Here is a 19,993-nt window from a genome sequence, read left to right on the forward strand (position 1 = left end):
GCTAGTCCCTGGTGACTCTGCAGGTAGGCGCAAGGAGTCAGGCCCCTGGTTTCCCGCAGCAGTGCTGTAGTCAGGCCCTGTCTGTAGCACATGGACCTAACCTGGGTCTGTAGGAGCAGAACAGAACTTTGCCATTAGGGAAACTGATTCATCCCAATGGTCACCACCACCGCCTCAGATGTTGCCACAAGGGCGATTTCTCAGTTCCAGCAGTTTGGAGCTTTGACTGCTCTGGTCTATTGTACCCCTGAGAAAAGCTGATGACTATCTTTCCTGTGAATTTGATTTGAACCATTGTCAAAGATGTGAATCTTACTATTCCACAGCCTCAGAACCCACCAGTCTTTTTTATTTGATTAAAAGAAGTTTTATCTTTTCAAGCAGGATCTATAACTCTGACTAGTTAAGAAATATAAGTATCTTTATAAAGTCTATGAGGCACTGAGTAGAAGGAGAGGGGAAAAAAAAAAAAAAACCTTAACTGTAGGAACCTCTCCTCCTACCCAGTCAGAAAGTGTTCTTTCCAAAGTAGTTCTTTTAATGTATGCTGAGATTTTATAAATGCGTATTTCTGCTATGAAATGCGTATTTCTGCTCTTCTAATGAAGAGTTAAGGCAGCTTGTGAAGATAAGTAAAATACAGTCAGAGAAAATAAAGTAACAGTAGGTGAGATTTCTGGGAATTGATCTGGAGGAAATAAGGACATGGGCAGGTTGAGCCATAAAGACGTTTACACTGTGGTGGTAACGGGAAAAATCAGAAGCTGGCCAAATGTTTCAAAAATTGGTTAAATCAACAGTAGTACATCCATGCGGTAAAAAGCTGTGAATCACTGTAACTGCAGTAGAAATATATTTATTGACATGCAAGGTTTTCATTGTTATATATTAAATGAAAAACGAAAGCTATAAAACAGCCTGTACAGCATGAATCCACTCTGGGGATGGCAGGGGCTGGGGAGTTGCGTATATGCACAGGCATCCTTGACTTGTCAGTGGTCTCTCTGCTGTTCTTACTATCATCCCTTGATTTATCTACGTGCCTTAACTGCAGTTTCTAAATTTTAAAGTATCTATTACTAAGGTAATTTTTCGGTAGGTATATTAATTTTCATTTTAGAAGAAAAGAATGAGGAGGAATAAGAGGTACAGGGTTGATAAAGGTAGAGGCATAAAATGGAGCCAAAACTAAGGTCAAAACAAAAATCCCCTCCCCTCCACTGTGAAATTCATACACTTGCCCGAGGTAGGCTACGTGTTTGTCTCAGTTTTCAGCAGCCAAACCAGCAATAGGGAAACATAATCATTTAAACCCCTTTGCAGAGCCTGTATTATAAATGCAAGCCCGTATCTCAGGGGGTCAACTTTTTATGATGTAAAACCAGAAAATACGCACAAGAAGTTACAGAGGAAGAACAAGGTCACCAGTGGTTTGGTGTCCTCACCTCTGCCTCTTTGTCCTCTTCTCCTCTAAAATGAAAATGATGTGTTTTAACTTGTAAGAAATTTTTCATTTGACACAAAAAGGAAAAGAGGACAATGTGAGTTAAATGCCATTTTAAGATAAATATTTGAAGGAAGTGGTTATTTTGCTACTGGAATGCATGTATGTACACACATTATTTGTGGTGACCAGAGTTGAACAGACCTCCCACACTTTGTGGGGTTTGTTAATCATTGTCCAGCAGGAGACAGTGCTGTATCCAGTTCTAGGAAAGGTCAAGGACAGAAGAAGTAGAGACCCTTGAGAAAGAACAAGCCCTTTAAGCCGCCACGTTACTGAATAATGGTTCTGCCATTAAGTAGCTTGAGGCCCATCCCTTAGTTTTAGACCAGGCTAGTCCCTGAGCCGTGCAGGCTGATGTACATGCTTTTGTAGGCCCCTTTTAGCTATGAAATCCTGTCATTCTAGACCACTTCTTTTTTTTCATTAATTCTACATAGACCTTGTTAGAGACATTGGAGAGTCAACCTTTTCCCAGATTTCTTCCAAGAAATTTTGCTTTCCTCCCAAAGTAGTGGCCCTGAGGGAGTATGACACAGTGTTTTATTCATTCTGTCATGTATCATATAGAGATCTAGGTACTGGGGAGATAATGGTGAAGAAGACAGAATCACTGTACATAGAGTTTATATTGTGGTGGTTGGGAGAAAGACAAACAAGAAAGTAAATAAAAATGATGATTTCAGATATTATTACTTGCTACAAAGAAAGAATGGGAGGGGACTGGGCTTAATGTTGGTCATGGGATGCCTTAGGTTGAACAGGTTGCAGTTCAGCGGATACCTGAATGATGAGATCTGGGAGAAGCATGTTTCACAGGAAGCCGCTGAGCAGAGGCTGTGATATGGGGGCACAGGCTTGATGCGTTGGAGAAAGAGGAAGGCCAGTGTGGCTGCAGCAGAGTAAAGATGGTTGATGATGCAAAGGTGGGCCTCAGCTTAATCCTGCAGGGCCTTGTGGGCCGCAGTAAGTTTTGCTTGTGGTCTAAATGCAGTGGGAGGCCATTGGAAGATCTTAAGGAAAGAGAGGGTTTGAACTGGTGCATACTTTAAGAAGTCCATTTTGGCTACTGGTTGGAAAATGGACCGCAGGAGAATAAGATGGGAAGCAGGAGACCAGTTAGGTTGAAGGTGTCAGGTATGATGGGCCTAGGGGTAACAGAAAAATAATTTCCAGTCACTTGGTTTAAATGGTCCCCTTTTGTAAATGGTACAGTAGTGATCTAATCCTTGCACATAAATGAACAAAGCACTCAGATGGGCTAGTTTTTGGTTCTTTAGGTGTTTGGAGGTAATCCCCTACTAGTTGAGTTGCACATTTACTTGGGTTGAATGAAGGTGATTCACCTTTTTGTTCACAAATGATGTTTACATGGCAAATGATCTGATTTTCTAATTTCTCAGTCCTGGTGAACATTGTCCAAAGTTAAAGATGCACCCACACTTCTGTATTTTTATTCTGTATTTGAGAATAGATTGTAAAGCTTTTATTCTTTTCTACAGTGTAAAATTTCTGTCATGTCAGTTTTGGCTTTTTAAATTGAAAAACCAGCTAAGTGTAACCTTTAAAAGTATATATTTTGCATCTTTCAAAACTCTTCAGATGCTGTGTTTGGCAAGAGAAGAGGAAGGTCTCTTTGCCCTCTGTTGACTGAACTGAACTAACACAAGGGCTGAAGTGTGCGGCACACCCATGAAATCCTAGACAGCTGCACCAAATCCCACTCCTTCGCTAAGAACAGAGCTGAGGGACAGGGGACTTTAATTAGAGCGGCTTTTAGAAGGACTGAGAAAATGAAAAAAAGTGCATCTGGCTGGGTTGGCTTGACTTGTGTTCTGACGTGCCTCTAATTAAATCATCACTGTTTATTTCCTCAGGGATCAATGAGCAAGGGCTCTACCGAATCGTGGGGGTCAATTCCAGAGTCCAGAAGCTACTGAGTGTCCTGATGGGTGAGTGCAACAGTGGCTGTGCGAGGCAGGTCCCAGTGAGGTCGAGGGGGCACCTTTGAAAAGTCACTAGTTGTGTAGGTATGAACAGCCTCTTGGGAAGGAATTGGGTGTCCGGGAGGGAATGCCCAGAAATCAGCTGCCCCACTCACCAGTTGTTAGGGATGTCGGCATTACTGGAAGAGGTACTTAGTGGGACTGGACAGAACAAAAAAATGGCAGGTCCAAGGCACCACACCCTCTGTTTATAGACTCAGCCACTGCCAGTCCAAGTGGTGCTCAGTCACTCATGTGACCACCACACCCTACTGTGTCTTTAATAGCTCATGACTCCCCCTGTCCTTTTTGGAGGCAGGCATTTAGTGGGGCACACCCAATGCCCAAGGAAGGGCATCCTTCTAGCCTGCAGAGGACCTCAGATCTCATGTTGCCTGTTGCCAAGAAGGTGTCACGTGACTGCCACATAACATGTATATAAGGAGATAATTCCTGGATCATCTTTGCATCTAGATTTCAACGTAGACTCTTGTCATTTGAACAGCGAAAACTCCCTTACAGCTGGCTGGTATAAAATACAAAACCACTATCTTCAAATGTGTAGTGTTTGAATCAAAACCCCATGAGCCCATGAGCCAATTTGCTTAGGCTGCAGATTTCCTTTATTTTTAGATGTGAATGCAGCCAGCTTCAGTGAGTCACATGGATTTAAATGGCAAACGGATCAGATTTCACAGATCAGTGGCTATTACTCATCCCCATGGAAGCCCAGCCATGCACTTGCAGAGACAGACTATCACTTAGGGTCCCTGCTCAGTGTCTGGGCAGGGACCCTTCTCTTGCCAGTATTTGTCTGTCTTGTTTTTTTGTTTTGTTTTGTTTTGTTTTATTTTGTTTTTTCCAGTTTCTGAAAACAGTTTTCATATGTAAGGAAATCTCCTCTCTCATGTTGACTAGAATGACTCTTCTCTATCTCTTTTTCTAGAGAGCTCCTTGCCTCTTGTTGGCAGAACGCTGTTGTGTTGCTAGGTACAGTGAGATCTTCTATTTGAAATTATGATTATTGGTGAGGTGCCCTGCCACTGAGAATCTGATTCTTGGTTCATATTTGCAGTGGGGATAGTTTTTTAATAAACTAAACTTTTTATTTTGAGATAATTTTACATTTGTATGCAGTAGAGAGATGTGTACCTTTAACCACTGTCCCCTAGTAGTAACGTCTTGTTACCCTCTAGTAGGAGATCACAACCAGGATATTATATAGTCAAGATGTGGAACAGTGTCCTTACCTCAAGGATCCCTTGTGATGTCCTTTTATGGCCACACCCATCTGCCTCACCTGTCGCACCTCACTGCTTTCCCTAGCCCCTAGCACCTGAGAATCTATTTTTCATTTCTTTAATTTTGTTATTTCACGATTATCTCAGTGGATTCATATGTAATCTTTGGGGATTGGCTTTTTTTTTATTATTATTCAGCATAATACCCTTGAGATAATTTCAAGTTATTGGATCAATACTTGGTTGTTTTTTTATTGCTGAGTAGTATTCCACTGTAGAAATGTACCCAGTTTGTTTAACCATGCACCTATTGAGGGACATCTGAGTTGTTTCCAGTGTGGAGAAGTTAGGAATAAAGCTACTGTAAACAGTTGTGCACAGGTCTTAAATGTGAATATAAATTTGTTTCTCTGGGTTGACTGCCCGTAAATTTAATTACTGATTGATCATTTGACAGTTGCTAAGTCCAAGATCGCAGAAGCATAGCAGAATCTGGTAGCTCCAGTGACATCTTTACCTTTGTTGGCCTTTTCCATTCCTTTATTCTGGCTTCTCGTTATCTCTGATCTCTGCTTGTCTTGGTATCAGCTATGTTGTCTGTGGGAATGTCCCACGTAGTCCAGTCTCAGCAGTTTTTGAATCTTATATCACTGAGAGAGAGTATCTTTCTTGACAGTTCATTGAGGACTTTGGTTGGTCAGCATGGGGCATGATTCATTTCTCAATTTCAGGGCAGTCACATGACTTACAGCAGATGGATCCAGATGGCCTGGATCCTGTGCCTCTCTCTGGTGATGTTGGGGGAGTGTGGCCCAGAGGTGGAGTAGGGAGGGGTTTAGACAGTAGAAGCCCATGGACCAAGCAGGATAGTTAATAGATTGATGCAGGAGTGCTTTCCTGAAATAATGGCTGCTGGGTAGATAACAATAAAAGTGTGTCCATTACAGGTTTAACAAGATCAGATTGTAGTTTTAAGAGGGGACTGCTGGCTGCAATGGGGAGCATATATTTGACCATGGAAAAGCATGGAGGAAGAAAACAGTGGAAATAATTAAGCCTCACAAAGTCTATCAGGGGTGAACCAAGTAGCTGCTCTCAAGTTAGGAAAAAAAGGCTCAAATGAAGAGAGAATCAGCAGGACTTTGTAACTAACTGGATATGGGGCAGAGAGATTTCATAGATGACAGATTATTATGTAAGGTGACACTAGTGAGAAGAAATATGACATTTTAGATGGGTTTGTTAGAAAAAAGAACCACTTTAGCTCGCTTGTGCTAAGCAAAGAGAGGTATGAAAGGATCTTGTTTTTCTCACTTCTCTTAGTGACTCTCAAACAAGATATTTGTCCTGTTCTCTTCCTCACTTTTCCTAGGGACAGACAAAATAATCATGAGCATCTGAGAAATGTCATGAAAAAATAATAACCAGCAGCTGAAAGTCACAAGGCCAGCTGCCCCTGCCAGGAGCACATTAGACATAGAGTAGAATTCAAACTGAGGCTCAACCAGAGCTGAGACATGACCCTAATACACGATCTCATCACAAGCGGAGAATGGTGTCAGTGGTTCTCAGTACCAGTGAAGGTGACCAGTTTGGATCTTGGAAGTGAGGAACCACCTTTTAGACCAGGGAGACTCCAGACCTAAAGGCAGAGCCCTGTCTGCCTTCCGTTTTGTGAACATGCTATCCTCGTCATCCATTCTTGGTACGGGTACTAAGCTGGATTAACCAAGAGTGTGAAATAAATAAGGCTCCTACACTGCAAAACCTCTCCGTGAGATGGCAGGGCAGAGTGCAAACCACTCATTTTACTACTGCTTTCCTCGGTATTGATTGGATGCCAGGCAATGTGTAAGATATGGAGTATTTTTAAGGTCTCTCACAAGTGCAGCAGTGAGTTTTTATTATTGAAAGCATGGATTAGAAATAAGGAAAAACAGAATTGTTTGGATCACTTTGAGTTTATGTACTCCTGGTACACTGAGGGGCTTGAGGTTGGAAGAGGGATCTTAAGAGCCAGTGCTTTGAGAACTTTTTATTTCTCTTGATGAGGATTCCTTAAGAGAGCTTGTTGGAATTTCTTGTAGTACGTGTGGTATAGCCCGGTGCTAGTGTCCCACCGGAGCTACTCTTGATCACGTTCTTCCAGCAGTAGGGGTCCTTAGCCTGTGAAGAGTGAAAAGGTCTAAGGGATACTCACAGGTCCTAGAAATAGTCTCTTCCATGTGTGAACTGTTGTTTTCCCCTCTCCCCTGAACGTTAAGACAAATTTTTCCAAATTTTAGCTCAACATTTTTAAATACAAATCAGCTCTGTGCTTGTTGATCACATGTCTAGTTTCTCTTCCTGTATGTTTCTGTATTAATTTTAAAAAATTTTTTCTCATTAAAAATTGAGTGGTGATTATAGCAAATTTGGAGAGATACAAAAAGTAGAACGAAGAAAATAAAAATCTTGCAGATCAGAACTTCATTGACCATTTTATCATACCTTTAAAGTATATTCTATAATACAAAATGTTGATAAAGTTGGAATCACACTGTGCATGTATATTGCTTTTTAATAGGCTTTTTCCATGTAACACTACAGTCTCTTTTCCGATGTTATTCAAGTTCTTCTAGAGTATGATTTCTGAGGGGGTGGGGGTAGCATGTATTGTGTAGATCCAACTTTTTTTTTAAGTGTGTTGATTTATTTTGAGAGAGATGGAGAGAGTGAGTGACGACAGGGGAGGGATAGAGAGAAAGAGAAAGAAAATCCCAAGCAGGTCCCACAATGTCATCACAGAGCCCAAAGCAGGGCTGGAACCTACGAACTGTGAGATCATGACCTGAGCCAAAACCAAGAGTTGGACGCTTAACCAACTGAACCACCCAGGTACCTCTAGATGCACCTTTTTTTTTTTAAATCTTTATTTTTGAGAGAGAGAGAGAGAGAGAAGAGACATCATGTGAGCAGGGGAGGAACAGAGAGAGAGGGAGACACAGAATCCAAAGCAGGCTCCAGGTTCTGAACTCTCAGCACAGAGCCCAATGCGGGGCTCGAACTCATGAACTGTGAGATCGTGACCTGAACCAAAGTCGGACACTCAACCGACTGAGCCACCCAGGTGCCCCTAGATGCAACTTTTTAATCAGCCTCCTATTCTTGGATACAAAGGCTGACTGCAATTTTTCATCATTCTAGAAACTCAGGTCAACATCCCCATTGAGGATGCAGAGGTTAAGAGCATGTATCTCAGAGTTAGACAAGTTGCAGTTGGACTACTTATTCATTTGACTTTACATAAATTATTTAAACCTGTCGACTGTTGTTTCTCATCATCTATAATGATAACTCCTGCCTCTGCAATAACGTGAGGATTACACGAAAGATGCATATGGGTTGCTGAGGTGAGAGCCTCTGCATGTTAGTAAATAAATGTTGGCTGTTTTTATTTTTAACTTACATATGCATGTTGAATGATTTCCCTAGGATTTAAAGATGTTGAACTGCTGGGTCAGGGTAGGTACATGTTTTCAAGGCCCTTAACTGATATTCCCGAATTTGCTCTCAGCAGACGGCAGACCGCACCTCCACGTACCTCACGTCCTTGCCATACTCGTATTACTTTTTTTGAATGTAAATTATAAATACAATTTTAATGTATCTCTTTTTTATTTAACTTGGCATTTCTGTAATTCTGGGTGAAGTTGGGCCTTCCCCTGTGTTTCCTGCAGATTTATATTTCTTTTCTATTGAATTGCCTGTTTGGTGTTCTTAGCCTGCTTTTCTATTGGTGCATCCATCTTGTGATGGTAAGAACTTTCTAGATATGGAGGCTATGTCACCAGTATTTTTTTCCCAGATTGTCATTTATCTTGAACTTTATTCATGGCACTTGTGGTTTTCTTTTTAGGAATATTTTAAATTTTTAATAAAGTCCAGTCTTTTATGAAATTAGTCCTTTTTCTAGATGAATTTTGCCTTAAAAGATCTCCATTCTAGGATTACAAAACTTTTTTGTTTTCTTTAAACCCATCAAGAATATATTTATGTAAAATGGAAACTCTCCATTTTCTCAAATACTTACCTGATTGACCAATAATCGTATAATGAGAAAATTCTTCCCCCCTCTACTACTTTTACGTATCACCATATAGTCAGTCCTTTATACATTTTGGGGTCTGATGAAGGAGTTTTTACACATATTTTTCCAAAGGAAAATAAATTGTTTTTTTTTGTTCATTATCCTGCAATTATCAATCTTTAAAGAAAAAGCTTATCTTAATTATTTTTAATCTTTCTGAAGTCTGTTTTTCTCCTGATTCTTTATATGTCAGCAAAAATTCTCAAAGTTGTACCCCATATCTGTGTGGAGGGCCATTGCCTATCATGTCGTTCCTGCAAGTCGATTTTCCTCAGGACTTCACTGAGTTCTGCCTAGTGGATATTCCTCTGGTGACAGGCAGAATGTTGACTGTGAACCTCATTGTGCTGTTGAAACTTCATTTCCCTTTTTTTGTGCATCTTGATTAGTATTTCACCATGGTGGTGAAGGAATTGAAATTCTGTGTTGATGTGGGGTTTTTTTTTTCTTCATTCTGTAATTTTTTCCTTTTTAACTAATGTCTAAAGCAAGGTTAGTGCTACAGAGAACACCTGGAAGGTGTTAAACTGCAAAGGTTTAAAGCACCAAATTACAATAGCATGCGTCACCCACAGATTTCTGATCCCCACCATGAGCTGTCCTTTCTTACTCCTCTGAGATCTTGAATGTCTAGACAGACATTCTTTTTTCTGTGCCCTTCATTTTCCACGTCCTTGTACAGAGTAGCATAAATAAAACAAGAAAAGACTTCTTTCAGAAGAAATCCTAAATAGGATTCTTTATGTCATTCTTCATGACAACTTCTGAGATCTGAAGGCTTGCCTACTAATGATTGGAAACAGCCCCAGACTTTGAAGACTGTAGACTCACGGAAGCAGCAGAGCCATGCAATGCATTCCAGTTTTACCCATCAGTAAAGGAGAACAAGACAGATGATGCAGGACTGGGACATTGTAGACTGTTAGGATGAAGGATTGATTGCTATTAACCACAATCCTGAGTTCTTGGGTAACAGAGAGCCCAGATGCAAGCCCACCTTCCTCTCTGCCCATCCCACCATCACTTGTGCTTATTGGAATGCTGCAGGCAGGTTCTCAAAAGACAGGGATCTATCACAGTAAGAGCTTTTGAATCTTAGTATAGCAGTGGGTGTGGATACTCTGGATTCTTTTTTTTTTTTTTTTTAATTTTTTTTTTTAATGTGTATTTATTTTTGAGAGAAGCAAGACAGAGTGTGAGCTGGGCAGGGGCAGAGAGACAGGGAGACACAGAATCTGAAGCAGGCTCCAGGCTCTGAGCTGTCAGCAAGAGAGCCAGACTCAGGGCCTGAAGTCAAGAACCGTGAGATCATGACCTGAGCCGAAGTCGGGCGCTTAATCAACTGAGCCACCTGGGCACCCCTGGATACTCTGGATTCTTAGGCGCTAGATATAAAAACATACAAAAAATATGAAAGTTATTAAGATGTATGACTTATATAATCAGAAAATACAAATTTACTTATCACGTTGGTACATATTAAATCTAGTCTTGAAAGAATTACCTATAGGATAAATGAAGTCTAATTTACATAGTGGATAGTATATGTTTATAAATTTCCTTAAAGATGTTGTGGAGATGAAGAATGTGAGAGGCTCGAGAAGATTTTAAAGACAGTGAAGAAAATACAACTAACATTTGTACAAGCAGAGTAAGATCACGTGGTATTTCCTAAGGAATGACAGAAAAATCAATGGAACAGACAAGAGCATCTAGAAATAGGACCCACACATATAGGGTCAATTGATCTTTTTTGTTATTGTTTTTAATTAAAGGAAGCTTAATTTTTTTAATGTTTTTTATTTGGGGGGGAGGGCAGAGAGAGGGGGGCACACAGAATCTAAAGCATGCTCCAGGTTCTGAGCTGTCAACACAGAGCCTGATGGAGGGCTTGAACTCGAGGACTGTGTGAGATCATGACCTGAGCTGAAGTCAGATGCTTAAACCAGCTGAGCCACCCAGGCACCCCGCTCAGTTGATGTTTGATAAAGGCATCAAGATAATTCAGTGGGGAAAGGATAGTCATTTGAGCAAATGGTACTGGTGGGAGAAAATCCATATGGGAGAAAAATAAATGAAATCTTTGTCTTAGACTATATATAAAAATTAACTCAAAATGGATCATATTCCTAACTCGAAGAGCTAAAACTACAAAACTTGTAGAAGAAAACAGAAAATTTTGGTGACCTTGGTTTAGAAAAGATTTCATAAATAGAATACAAAAACTGGAAACATAAAAGAAAAAACGTATAAACTAGAGCCAAATAAAAAACTTAAGCTCTTTAAAAGATATTAAGAAAAAGAAATGGCAAGCTACAGATGAGAAAAGTTTTGCAAGATGTGTATCTGGTAAATGACTTGTATCCAGAACATATTAAAAATAACTCAAGTAATTGAGTAATAAGAACACAACCAACTCAGTTTTAAAAATGGGTAAAAGATTTGAACACTTTACCAGAGAAAATTTACAAATGACCAAAAAGTGCAAAAAAAAAGATGAGCACCATGATTAGTTCTTAAAGAAAAGGAAATCTAAAACATAAATTATCCTTTCATGCCTACTAGAATAGCTAAAATTTCAAAATTAGACACCTGACCATATCACATGCTTATGAAGAGGTTGCTGTAGGAAAGCAAAATGACCCACCTGTTTTGGAGAACAATTTAGCGATTTCCGTTGAAGTGAAACGTACTTACTATATGACCTACTCCTACCATTTTTTGCCCAGTTTCACTACTAGGTATTGACCCAGAAGATGAAATTACAGTCCATAGAAAGACCTGTGTGTAAATATTTATACCAGCTTTGTTCCTAACAGTAAAAACTTGGAAACATACCTAATGTCCATCACCCAATGAATGGATGAACAAATTGTGGCGTATCTGTAAACTGAATGCTACTCAATGATGAAAGGATTGAACCACTGGTACATATAACAGCTCAGATAGATTTCAAAAGTATTAGGCTTGGTGAAAGTGGTTGCCAGGGCTGGAGGTGGAGGGAGGGGGTTGATTTACAAGGGCACGCGGGTATTTTGTGGGTGATGGAAATGACTTTTATCTTGATTGTGGTTGTTACATGACTGCATACGTTTGTCACAAATGGAAGTGGGTGCTCAAAAAGGGTGCGTATACTCCGTAAATTTCAAAAACACACATAGAAGGTTCTTAACCTTCTTCCTCATTAAAAAAGGCAAATTAAAAACATGACCTTTTTGTCCCCACCTCTCAGTTTGGCTAACATCAAAGTTTTGGATGTTGTTGTCAATGATTTGGGGAAGGAGTCACTCTGAAATCTCATGGGACAGCCTCTGAGGGTAGTTGAGGAAGATCTTTCACATTTAAAAATATGTGTACTTCTTGAACTGGAAATTTCACTTGTAGGATTTTTTTTCCTAAATGTAAGACAGGTACAAGGAAACAGTAGTTGATATCGCTGTTTCTCATAGCAAAACCCAGGGAACAGCCTCATTTGCCTCACAGAGGATATCAGCTGTGGTGCAGGGACAGACTGTGAGGTAGATAAATTTATGTGCCAATAAGCAACAATTTCTTAAGATTCTGTTAAATGAACATAGTGTACAAAGTGACATGTACAGTGTACTTATGTTTGTTTTTAAAAAGCTGTAGGTATTTATACGTGCGCTTGTGTGTGCATACACTGTTAGAGATATTGGAGCTGATCAGGATGACATTTCTGAGACGATTTCTGCTTGTAACCACTGCTTCCAGTCTGTCTCCTATTTTTCTCAATTCACGTGGTAGTAGGTTCAGGAAGAAATACTCATGTTTCACTTTCCCCAGAGGCTGCCTTTCTGTACCTTGGTCTCCTCCTCTAGCTTAGGTCCGTTTACCATGCATTGCAGTGGTGAGGTCGCATGGTGGAGAGACATGTACTGAGTTCAGAAGAAAAGTGTAATTACGTCCTTGGCTCATATTCGGATGCCACCAGGAAGCTCTGCTAGGTGAAGGGGGAGCATCGGTAAGGGAGGTGTGGAAATTGGCAGCACTTTCTGAAAACGAGGTGGTTTGGGAGGCTGTCTTCAATTTAGTTTGGATATTAAATTAAAATGGACGTCCTCAAGTTATGAGCCTTCCCTCTTCGGTGCTATAAAAAGCCCTTTAGCCGGGCTGTAATTTGACTCTCCTCTCTGTAATGTTACACAATATTCCTATGGTTACAGAGCCCGAATAAGTGGAAGCTAATCATTAGTTTGCTAAATGTGGTCCCATGGAACAGTTCATAACTCCCAGACCTGCCAGCTGCTGCTCGTTTAGTGTCGTGCTCTCTCCTTGGGTAGAAGTTGGTTTGTTCCTGCGAATAATGTACAGTAACAGTTGTCTCGCATCCAGGAGCTGTGCGCTATGGCAGCCCTCCATGTGGCTCAGGGATGGGGATGGGAAAAAGGTCAGGCTAAGCAGAGTTTTTTGGTACATACTCTTCCACAGGAAGAAACCATTAAGGGAGTAAGAGATGACAAAGCAAGAAAAGAATTAAAGCGGCAGACGTTTTGGACATTGGGGTTCACTTTTCAGAAATTTGCTGTGATAGAACTCTGGAGTTGACCGTTCTCTGACACTAGAAATAAAATTGCGCTCTCTAGGTTGTTCGGTGTTTGTTCCGTGTGGCAAGACAGACTTCGTTAATGCCCAGGGTCACCTGCAAAGGCGTGTGCTGCCTTTAAGGGCCAAAGTGTTGATAAGCTGGGGTCTTTTCTATCTCATCTAATATGTATCAGGGGAACATACTGAGAGCAGTCAGTACTGGCTGGATTTGTGCCCTTTCCTGGGGATTAGAGCCTAAATCCTTAATCTACTCATGATTATTTGGCCTCTTCCTACTAGAATGAAAGTGGGTTCTTTCCCAGTAAATGGAAAATCCATTGTGCCCCCCTGTGACTCATTCCTCCTTCCAGCTGAATGGCTGTTGACTCTGTAGGAGAAATCTCTTTTTCCTTTGAGACTGTCTAAAAAGAGTCCACTGGCTGTCTCTGCTCACCTGCTGTATCATTTAGGTCTCTTTGGATTATTCAAAAAAACAAACAAACAAAAAAACAAAAACCTGACCTTCCCTGGCTTAAGGAAAAAGGGAATTTATTGGCTCATATGACTAAAAAAGTATGGCGATATATACAGACTCCACCCATATCATCCAGACCACCTGTCTCTGCTTCTCTCGTCTCTGGCTTCGTCTGTCAGACTTGACTCTGAGGATCTAGATGGTGACACCTAGCACAGTTGGATAACCTTGCAGGTAGAAGACCAACAGGGAATAGCAGACAGGCTTCCCCTTGTCTTCCAGAAAGGTCCTGAAGTTCATTCTGATGCAGCTGGCTTAGGTATTGGGCTAATCCCTGAACCAGCCATGAGGCCAGAGAGATGCTGGGATTTGATTGGTCTGTCTAAATCTTATCCTGAAGCTCCCTGGAAGCTGGAGCCTTCCCCCAGGCACGTGCAGTAGGAACCAGAGAAGAATAACAGCGTGATGGAACATGAGGCACTGTGCAAAAGGAAACAGGAGCGAGCGTTAGGAGGCAAATCACTAACTAGTCTTGCGTATGAGGAAGCTGGATTCTGTCTTCAGTTTCCTGAAAGACATCACTTCCGACCACGTCTACAGTAGTAAGGTGGGGCCCTATTGGTTTGTGAAATCATTCATACTCCCCAGCCTCTGCCTCTTATTTTTATTTTCCTATGGGCTTCCCAGGAAGACTAACCATAGGAGTGGTCCCTCCCTTAATAATACATGCTCCTTTAAAATACACACCTTGAGGGGCTCCTGGGTGGCTCAGTCAGTTAAGCGTCCGACTTCAGCTCAGGTCACCATCTCACAGTCCGTGAGTTCGAGCCCCGCGTCGGGCTCTGGGCTGATGGCTCAGAGCCTGGAGCCTGCTTCCAGTTCTGTGTCTCCCTCTCTCTCTGCCCCTCCCCCGTTCATGCTCTGTCTCTCTCTGTCTCAAAAAATAAACGTTAAAAAAAAATTAAAAAAAAATAAAATACACACCTTGATTTACTAGTCTACACAAGAGGAGACAAGAAATGATAAGGATCCATTGTAATTATGGTGGTCCCCATTGCACTTCTTGGCTTATGGTGGTTAAAAAAGTACTTATAAAAGTAATGGAATACCACTTTCTTACACCAGACACAAAAATAAACTCAAAATGGATGAAAGACCTAAATGTAAGACAGGAAGCCATCAAAATCCTCAAGGAGAAAACAGGCAAAAACCTCTTTGATCTTGGCCATAGCAACTTCTTACTTAACACGTCTCTGGAGGCAAGGGAAACAAAAACAAAAATGAACTTTTGGGACATCATCAAAATAAAAAGTTTCTGCACAGCGAGGGAAACAAGCAGCAAAACTAAAAGGCAACCAACAAAATGGAAGAAGATATTTGCAAATAACATATCAGATAAATGATTAGAATCTATAAAGAACTTATGAAACTCAACACCCAAAACACAAAGAATCCAGTGAAGAAATGGGCAAAAGACACGAATAGACACTTCTCCAAAGAAGACATGCAGATGGCCACCCGACACATGAAAAAATGCTCAACATCACTCATCATCAGGGAAATACAAATCAAAACCACAATGAGATACCACCTCACACCTGTCAGAATGGCTCACATTAACAACTCAGGCAACCATAGATGTTGGTGAGGATGCGGAGAAAGAGGATCTCTTTTGCACTGCTGGTGGGAATGAAAACTGGTGCAGCCACTCTGGAAAACAGTATGGAGGTTCCTCAAAAAATTAAAGTAGAACTACCCTATTACCCAGCTATTGCACTAGTAGGTATTTATCCAAGGGATACAGGTGTGCTGTTTTGAAGGGACACATGCACCCCCATGTTTATAGCAGCACTATCCACAATAGCCAAAGTATGGAAAGAGCCCAAATGTCCACCGATGGATGAATGGATAAAGGGTGTGTGTGTACACACACAATGGAGTATTACTCGGCAATCAAAAAGAACGAAATCTTGCCATTTACAACTACGTGGATGGAATTGGAGGGTATTGTGCTAAGTGAAATTAGTCAGAGAAATACAAAAGTCATATGACTTCACTCATGAGGACTTTAAGAGACAAAACAGATGAACATAAGGGAAGAGAAACAAAAACAATATAAAAATAGGAAGGGGGACAAAACATGAGACTCATAAATGTGGAGAAAAAACTGAGGGTTACTGGAGGGGTTGTGGGGGGGGTGGGCTAAATGGGTAAGGGGCACTAAGGAATCTACTCCTGAAATCATTGTTGCACTATATGCTAACTAATTTGGATATAAATTTTTAAAAATAATAAAATTAAAAAAAGTAATGGAATAAAGTCATAGTATAGAAAATATAAAAACGATTATAGTTCTAATCCAATCACTATTTTAATTTTAGAGTATTTCCTTTTAGCCTTTATTCATATAAGTTTCTTATATGCTAACTAATTTGGATATACATTTTTAAAAATAAAAAAGAAGGGGCGCCTGGGTGGCGCAGTCGGTTAAGCGTCCGACTTCAGCCAGGTCACGATCTCGCGGTCCGTGAGTTCGAGCCCCGCGTCGGGCTCTGGGCTGATGGCTCAGAGACTGGAGCCTGTTTCCGATTCTGTGTCTCCCTCTCTCTCTGCCCCTCCCCCGTTCATGCTCTGTCTCTCTCTGTCCCAAAAATAAATAAAAACGTTGAAAAAAAAATTAAAAAAAATAAATAAATAAAAATAAAAATAAAAAAGAAAATTTAAAAAAGTAATGGAATAAAGTCATAGTATAGAAAATATAAAAACGATTATAGTTCTAACCCAATCACTATTTTAATTTTAGAGTATTTCCCTTTAGCCTTTATTCATATAAGTTTCTTACAAACTTTTAAATCTTGGTGTGTTTTTTTGTTTTTGTTTTTTTGTGTTTTGCTTGATATTGCATGATAAGCTAGGCATTGTCCATAGTGTTACATGGTTAGCATTATCATGTAAATGCAACATAATATTCCATCGGGGAGACATGCCAAAATTAATCATTCTTCCATCATTGAACATTTAGGTTATCTCCTTTTAAATTTTTTTCTGCTGTTGAAAAGCATTAATGTGTATTGAACATTTCTGGGGTATGTAACTTAAATCTTGCTTTATCTTATTTCCTGAGGCCAGATTGTGAGAAGTGGGATTACAGCTTCAAAGGGTATAAACATTTTTATGACTCGATACATATTGCCAAATTGCTTTTCAAAACGATTGCATTTTATCTCTTCTGCCTCCAGCAATTTATGAGAGGATCATTTCACTGCATTTTTACTTTCCATAGACATTTGCATTTTTAACCATGTTCTTAGCCGACAAAAAAATAGGTGCTGTTTTGGTTTTAATTTGGATTTCTTTGGTTAATAGGGAAGCTGAATGTTTTTAGTATTCTTGTGTTTAGCTGTATTTTCTGCTCCTCTTTACACATGGTCTTTTCTTCTTTTCAGACCCCAAAACTGCTTCTGAGGGGGAAACTGATATCTGTGCCGAATGGGAGATAAAGACGATCACTAGTGCTTTGAAGACCTACCTAAGGTAGGGGCTTTTCATTTGCAGGGCAGGGTGCCAGCTTGTTATCATGCAATCAGGAAGAAAGCAGTTTTATTTTCAGCCTCCAGAGAGCTGCTGGGTGGGTGTCTGAGATGTGGAAACAGCTCATGTGTGGGTGCAATTAGCTCAGCTGGTCACACCAGTTGTAAGTCCTCTGTACTTGATGGGGTGCCATTGTGCGATGGTGCCATTGAGTGATTCAAGAAGCTTTGCTTTTTATGAGAAGCCACTATGAGAATCAGCCTTTAACAGAACCTGAAATAGGCTCTTTCCTGAAATCCGCAAATACTCTATTAAGAAAAGAAGGAACCGCATATCTCATTCTGTTGACAGTGTGACTACATGTCCTGTGTATTTTGGTGGTTTTGTGCCTTGTACAGATTGACTGTGTTGCTGACATTGGCCATTGAATATGAGAACTTAACGGGTGTCCCTTTTGACTCCTTCTCTTACGTTGGAAAACATTCCTTTATTGAAGAGACGCCTTTTCTTTTAACAATATATGTCCTGTTTGTTCTACGTCCCTGCCCCTCCCTTGGTTATTAAGGGAATGGGTGAGTCAAGCTGCCTTCATATTGATTTCATGAAGTGACCAAAACTTACTCTGGACTTGAGGGCTAGGGGAGGGTCCAGTGTTCAACAAAGAAGAGAACTACACTCATGAATTACAAAAGCATTTGTTCACGTTTTGCGAAGATTCATTTGGCTCAAAAACCAAGGAGAGCACTGGGAAAGGAATGAGTGATGCAGGTTTTATTGGCTATTGGGGAATTGATGGAAGGATCTTGAAGTCATGAGTAAGATGTAATGCTAGTGATGATCAAGAGTCAAATGAGGGGATCCAGTGAGAATAAAATAAAATCTGACCCAAGAATAATTTATAGTGTGTTGAGAAGCTTATTTGGACTGTCAGAAAAAAAGCTGAAGTTTACAGTTAAGCATACTCAGTAAACATATTCTTTAACCATTCATACCACAGATACTACCATTGTAGTTTATACAAAACTATATTACAGAGGTTTGTATTTAGCACTTACCTTGTGGATGTTGATAGTAATTAGCTAATAAACAGTAAGTATAAAACATTTAAAAAAAAAAACAGATAAAATTTGATTATACCTTGCCTAACGTTAGGGGATCTAGCCCTTTGGCATTCTGGAGAAACACTCGGTCGTGAATTGGTCACAAAAACACAGAAGTCTCTCATAGTGTTTCCAGAGGAACTGATTGTAATAACAAGCTGCTGGGGAAGACAAGAGTTTAAGCACAGGTAATTGCAAATGTTTAGTTAGTTGCCTTTTTCTCAGACACCTCTTAAAAGGCTGTTGTCAATGGGTGAGTCACCGACTGAAAGGGAAATCTCTTGGTTTGTGCTAGACTTTCACATTAGCACTTTCCTGGTTGTAACTAGGAAACATAGTTGCATCCATTCCCTTTGAAAAGAAAGAGTGAAAATGTCATGTGAAATCTCAGGACCCTTTCAAAAGGGAAACTCAGTTGGACTAAGCTGAGTTGCTGTTGTGTCCTTTGATCTTTGTCTCTATACAGTTGGGCAGCATCTAAGCCACGATTTGTAGTGTGATTGTTTTTATGAAGCTGACTTGTGTATATCCTTTTATCCCAGAATGCTTCCGGGACCACTCATGATGTACCAGTTTCAAAGAAGTTTCATCAAAGCAGCAAGTAGGTTTTCTTTTTGTCACAGTTGTAAGAGGGAAAGGGATAGATTTTTCTATTTCAAAGAACAGTCAGTATCCCAAAATAAATACTTTCTACCCTTTATGTTTTGCGTGTAAACTACCAACATACGTGCTCATGAGGTAGACACAAAATAGAGATGAAACTAAACTAGGATTGTCAAGGGCCTTGCTACCATGTTGAATTTACAGTTGAGAGGAACTTCAGAAGTGTGTTTTGGGGTTGGGGGGAAGAGAGAAAAGCAAGTTTGGCTTTCTAATTTTGATTATTGGAGTTCTCACTCCTTGGGTTGTTTCCCAGCCCTTGAGTAGCATTTTGCAGAATGAATCAGAGTTCGCACATTACCTAAATTGAGCATTGGAAGTGTTTCCTTGAATATGACACCATTTATATAACTTCCCAGTCCTCTTTCCATCATGGCTTCCATTTACAGCTTATGATCATTCTTCAGCTATATCGTCCAGGCCCCTTGCGTCATATCACTGGTATTAAAATACATAGGGATTAGGTGCAAGCTACCCTAAATATACTGGAATCTGTCGACGTGGGGCAGGGCTCCTGTAAGGAGCAGTAAGATTCTCTTATCAGATTTAAATCTGGCGTGAGTCTCCACCGTGTTATTATGTCGAGAGTCTCTGTGCCTCTCTCTGCTTCCTTTAAGCCTTCAGAGTCCATTTACCCTGGTAGCCACTACTGGCCTAATTGATTAATACCTAATGTTCTGATGGCCTTATCTTCTCAAGTTGTCTCCTTAAAAAAGGGAGGAGAAAGACTTGAGAGAAAGCTGGGAGTGAAGATCATGTTTATGTGATTTCTTTCTCAGAGAAATTCCAAACCTGTAGCAGCCATTCTCTAATTAAACCTCAC

The 19,993-nt window shown here is 40.3% G+C and overlaps 1 protein-coding gene across 5 annotated transcripts in view; it reads left to right on the top strand.

Moving 5' to 3' along the window:
* ARHGAP26 (Rho GTPase activating protein 26) overlaps nt 1-19,993 on the top strand; it is a 427,015-nt gene that overhangs the window by 251,815 nt on the left and 155,207 nt on the right. For all 5 annotated transcript variants that reach the window (XM_043589835.1, XM_043589845.1, XM_043589853.1 and 2 more), the window contains exons 14-16: nt 3,382-3,456; nt 17,326-17,413; nt 19,053-19,111. In XM_043589835.1, the coding sequence (XP_043445770.1) occupies nt 3,382-3,456; nt 17,326-17,413; nt 19,053-19,111 (222 nt within the window). The remainder of the gene's footprint in view (nt 1-3,381; nt 3,457-17,325; nt 17,414-19,052; nt 19,112-19,993) is intronic.

The sequence above is a fragment of the Prionailurus bengalensis genome, chromosome A1, assembly GCF_016509475.1.
Source record: "Prionailurus bengalensis isolate Pbe53 chromosome A1, Fcat_Pben_1.1_paternal_pri, whole genome shotgun sequence".
Taxonomy (NCBI): domain Eukaryota; kingdom Metazoa; phylum Chordata; class Mammalia; order Carnivora; family Felidae; genus Prionailurus; species Prionailurus bengalensis.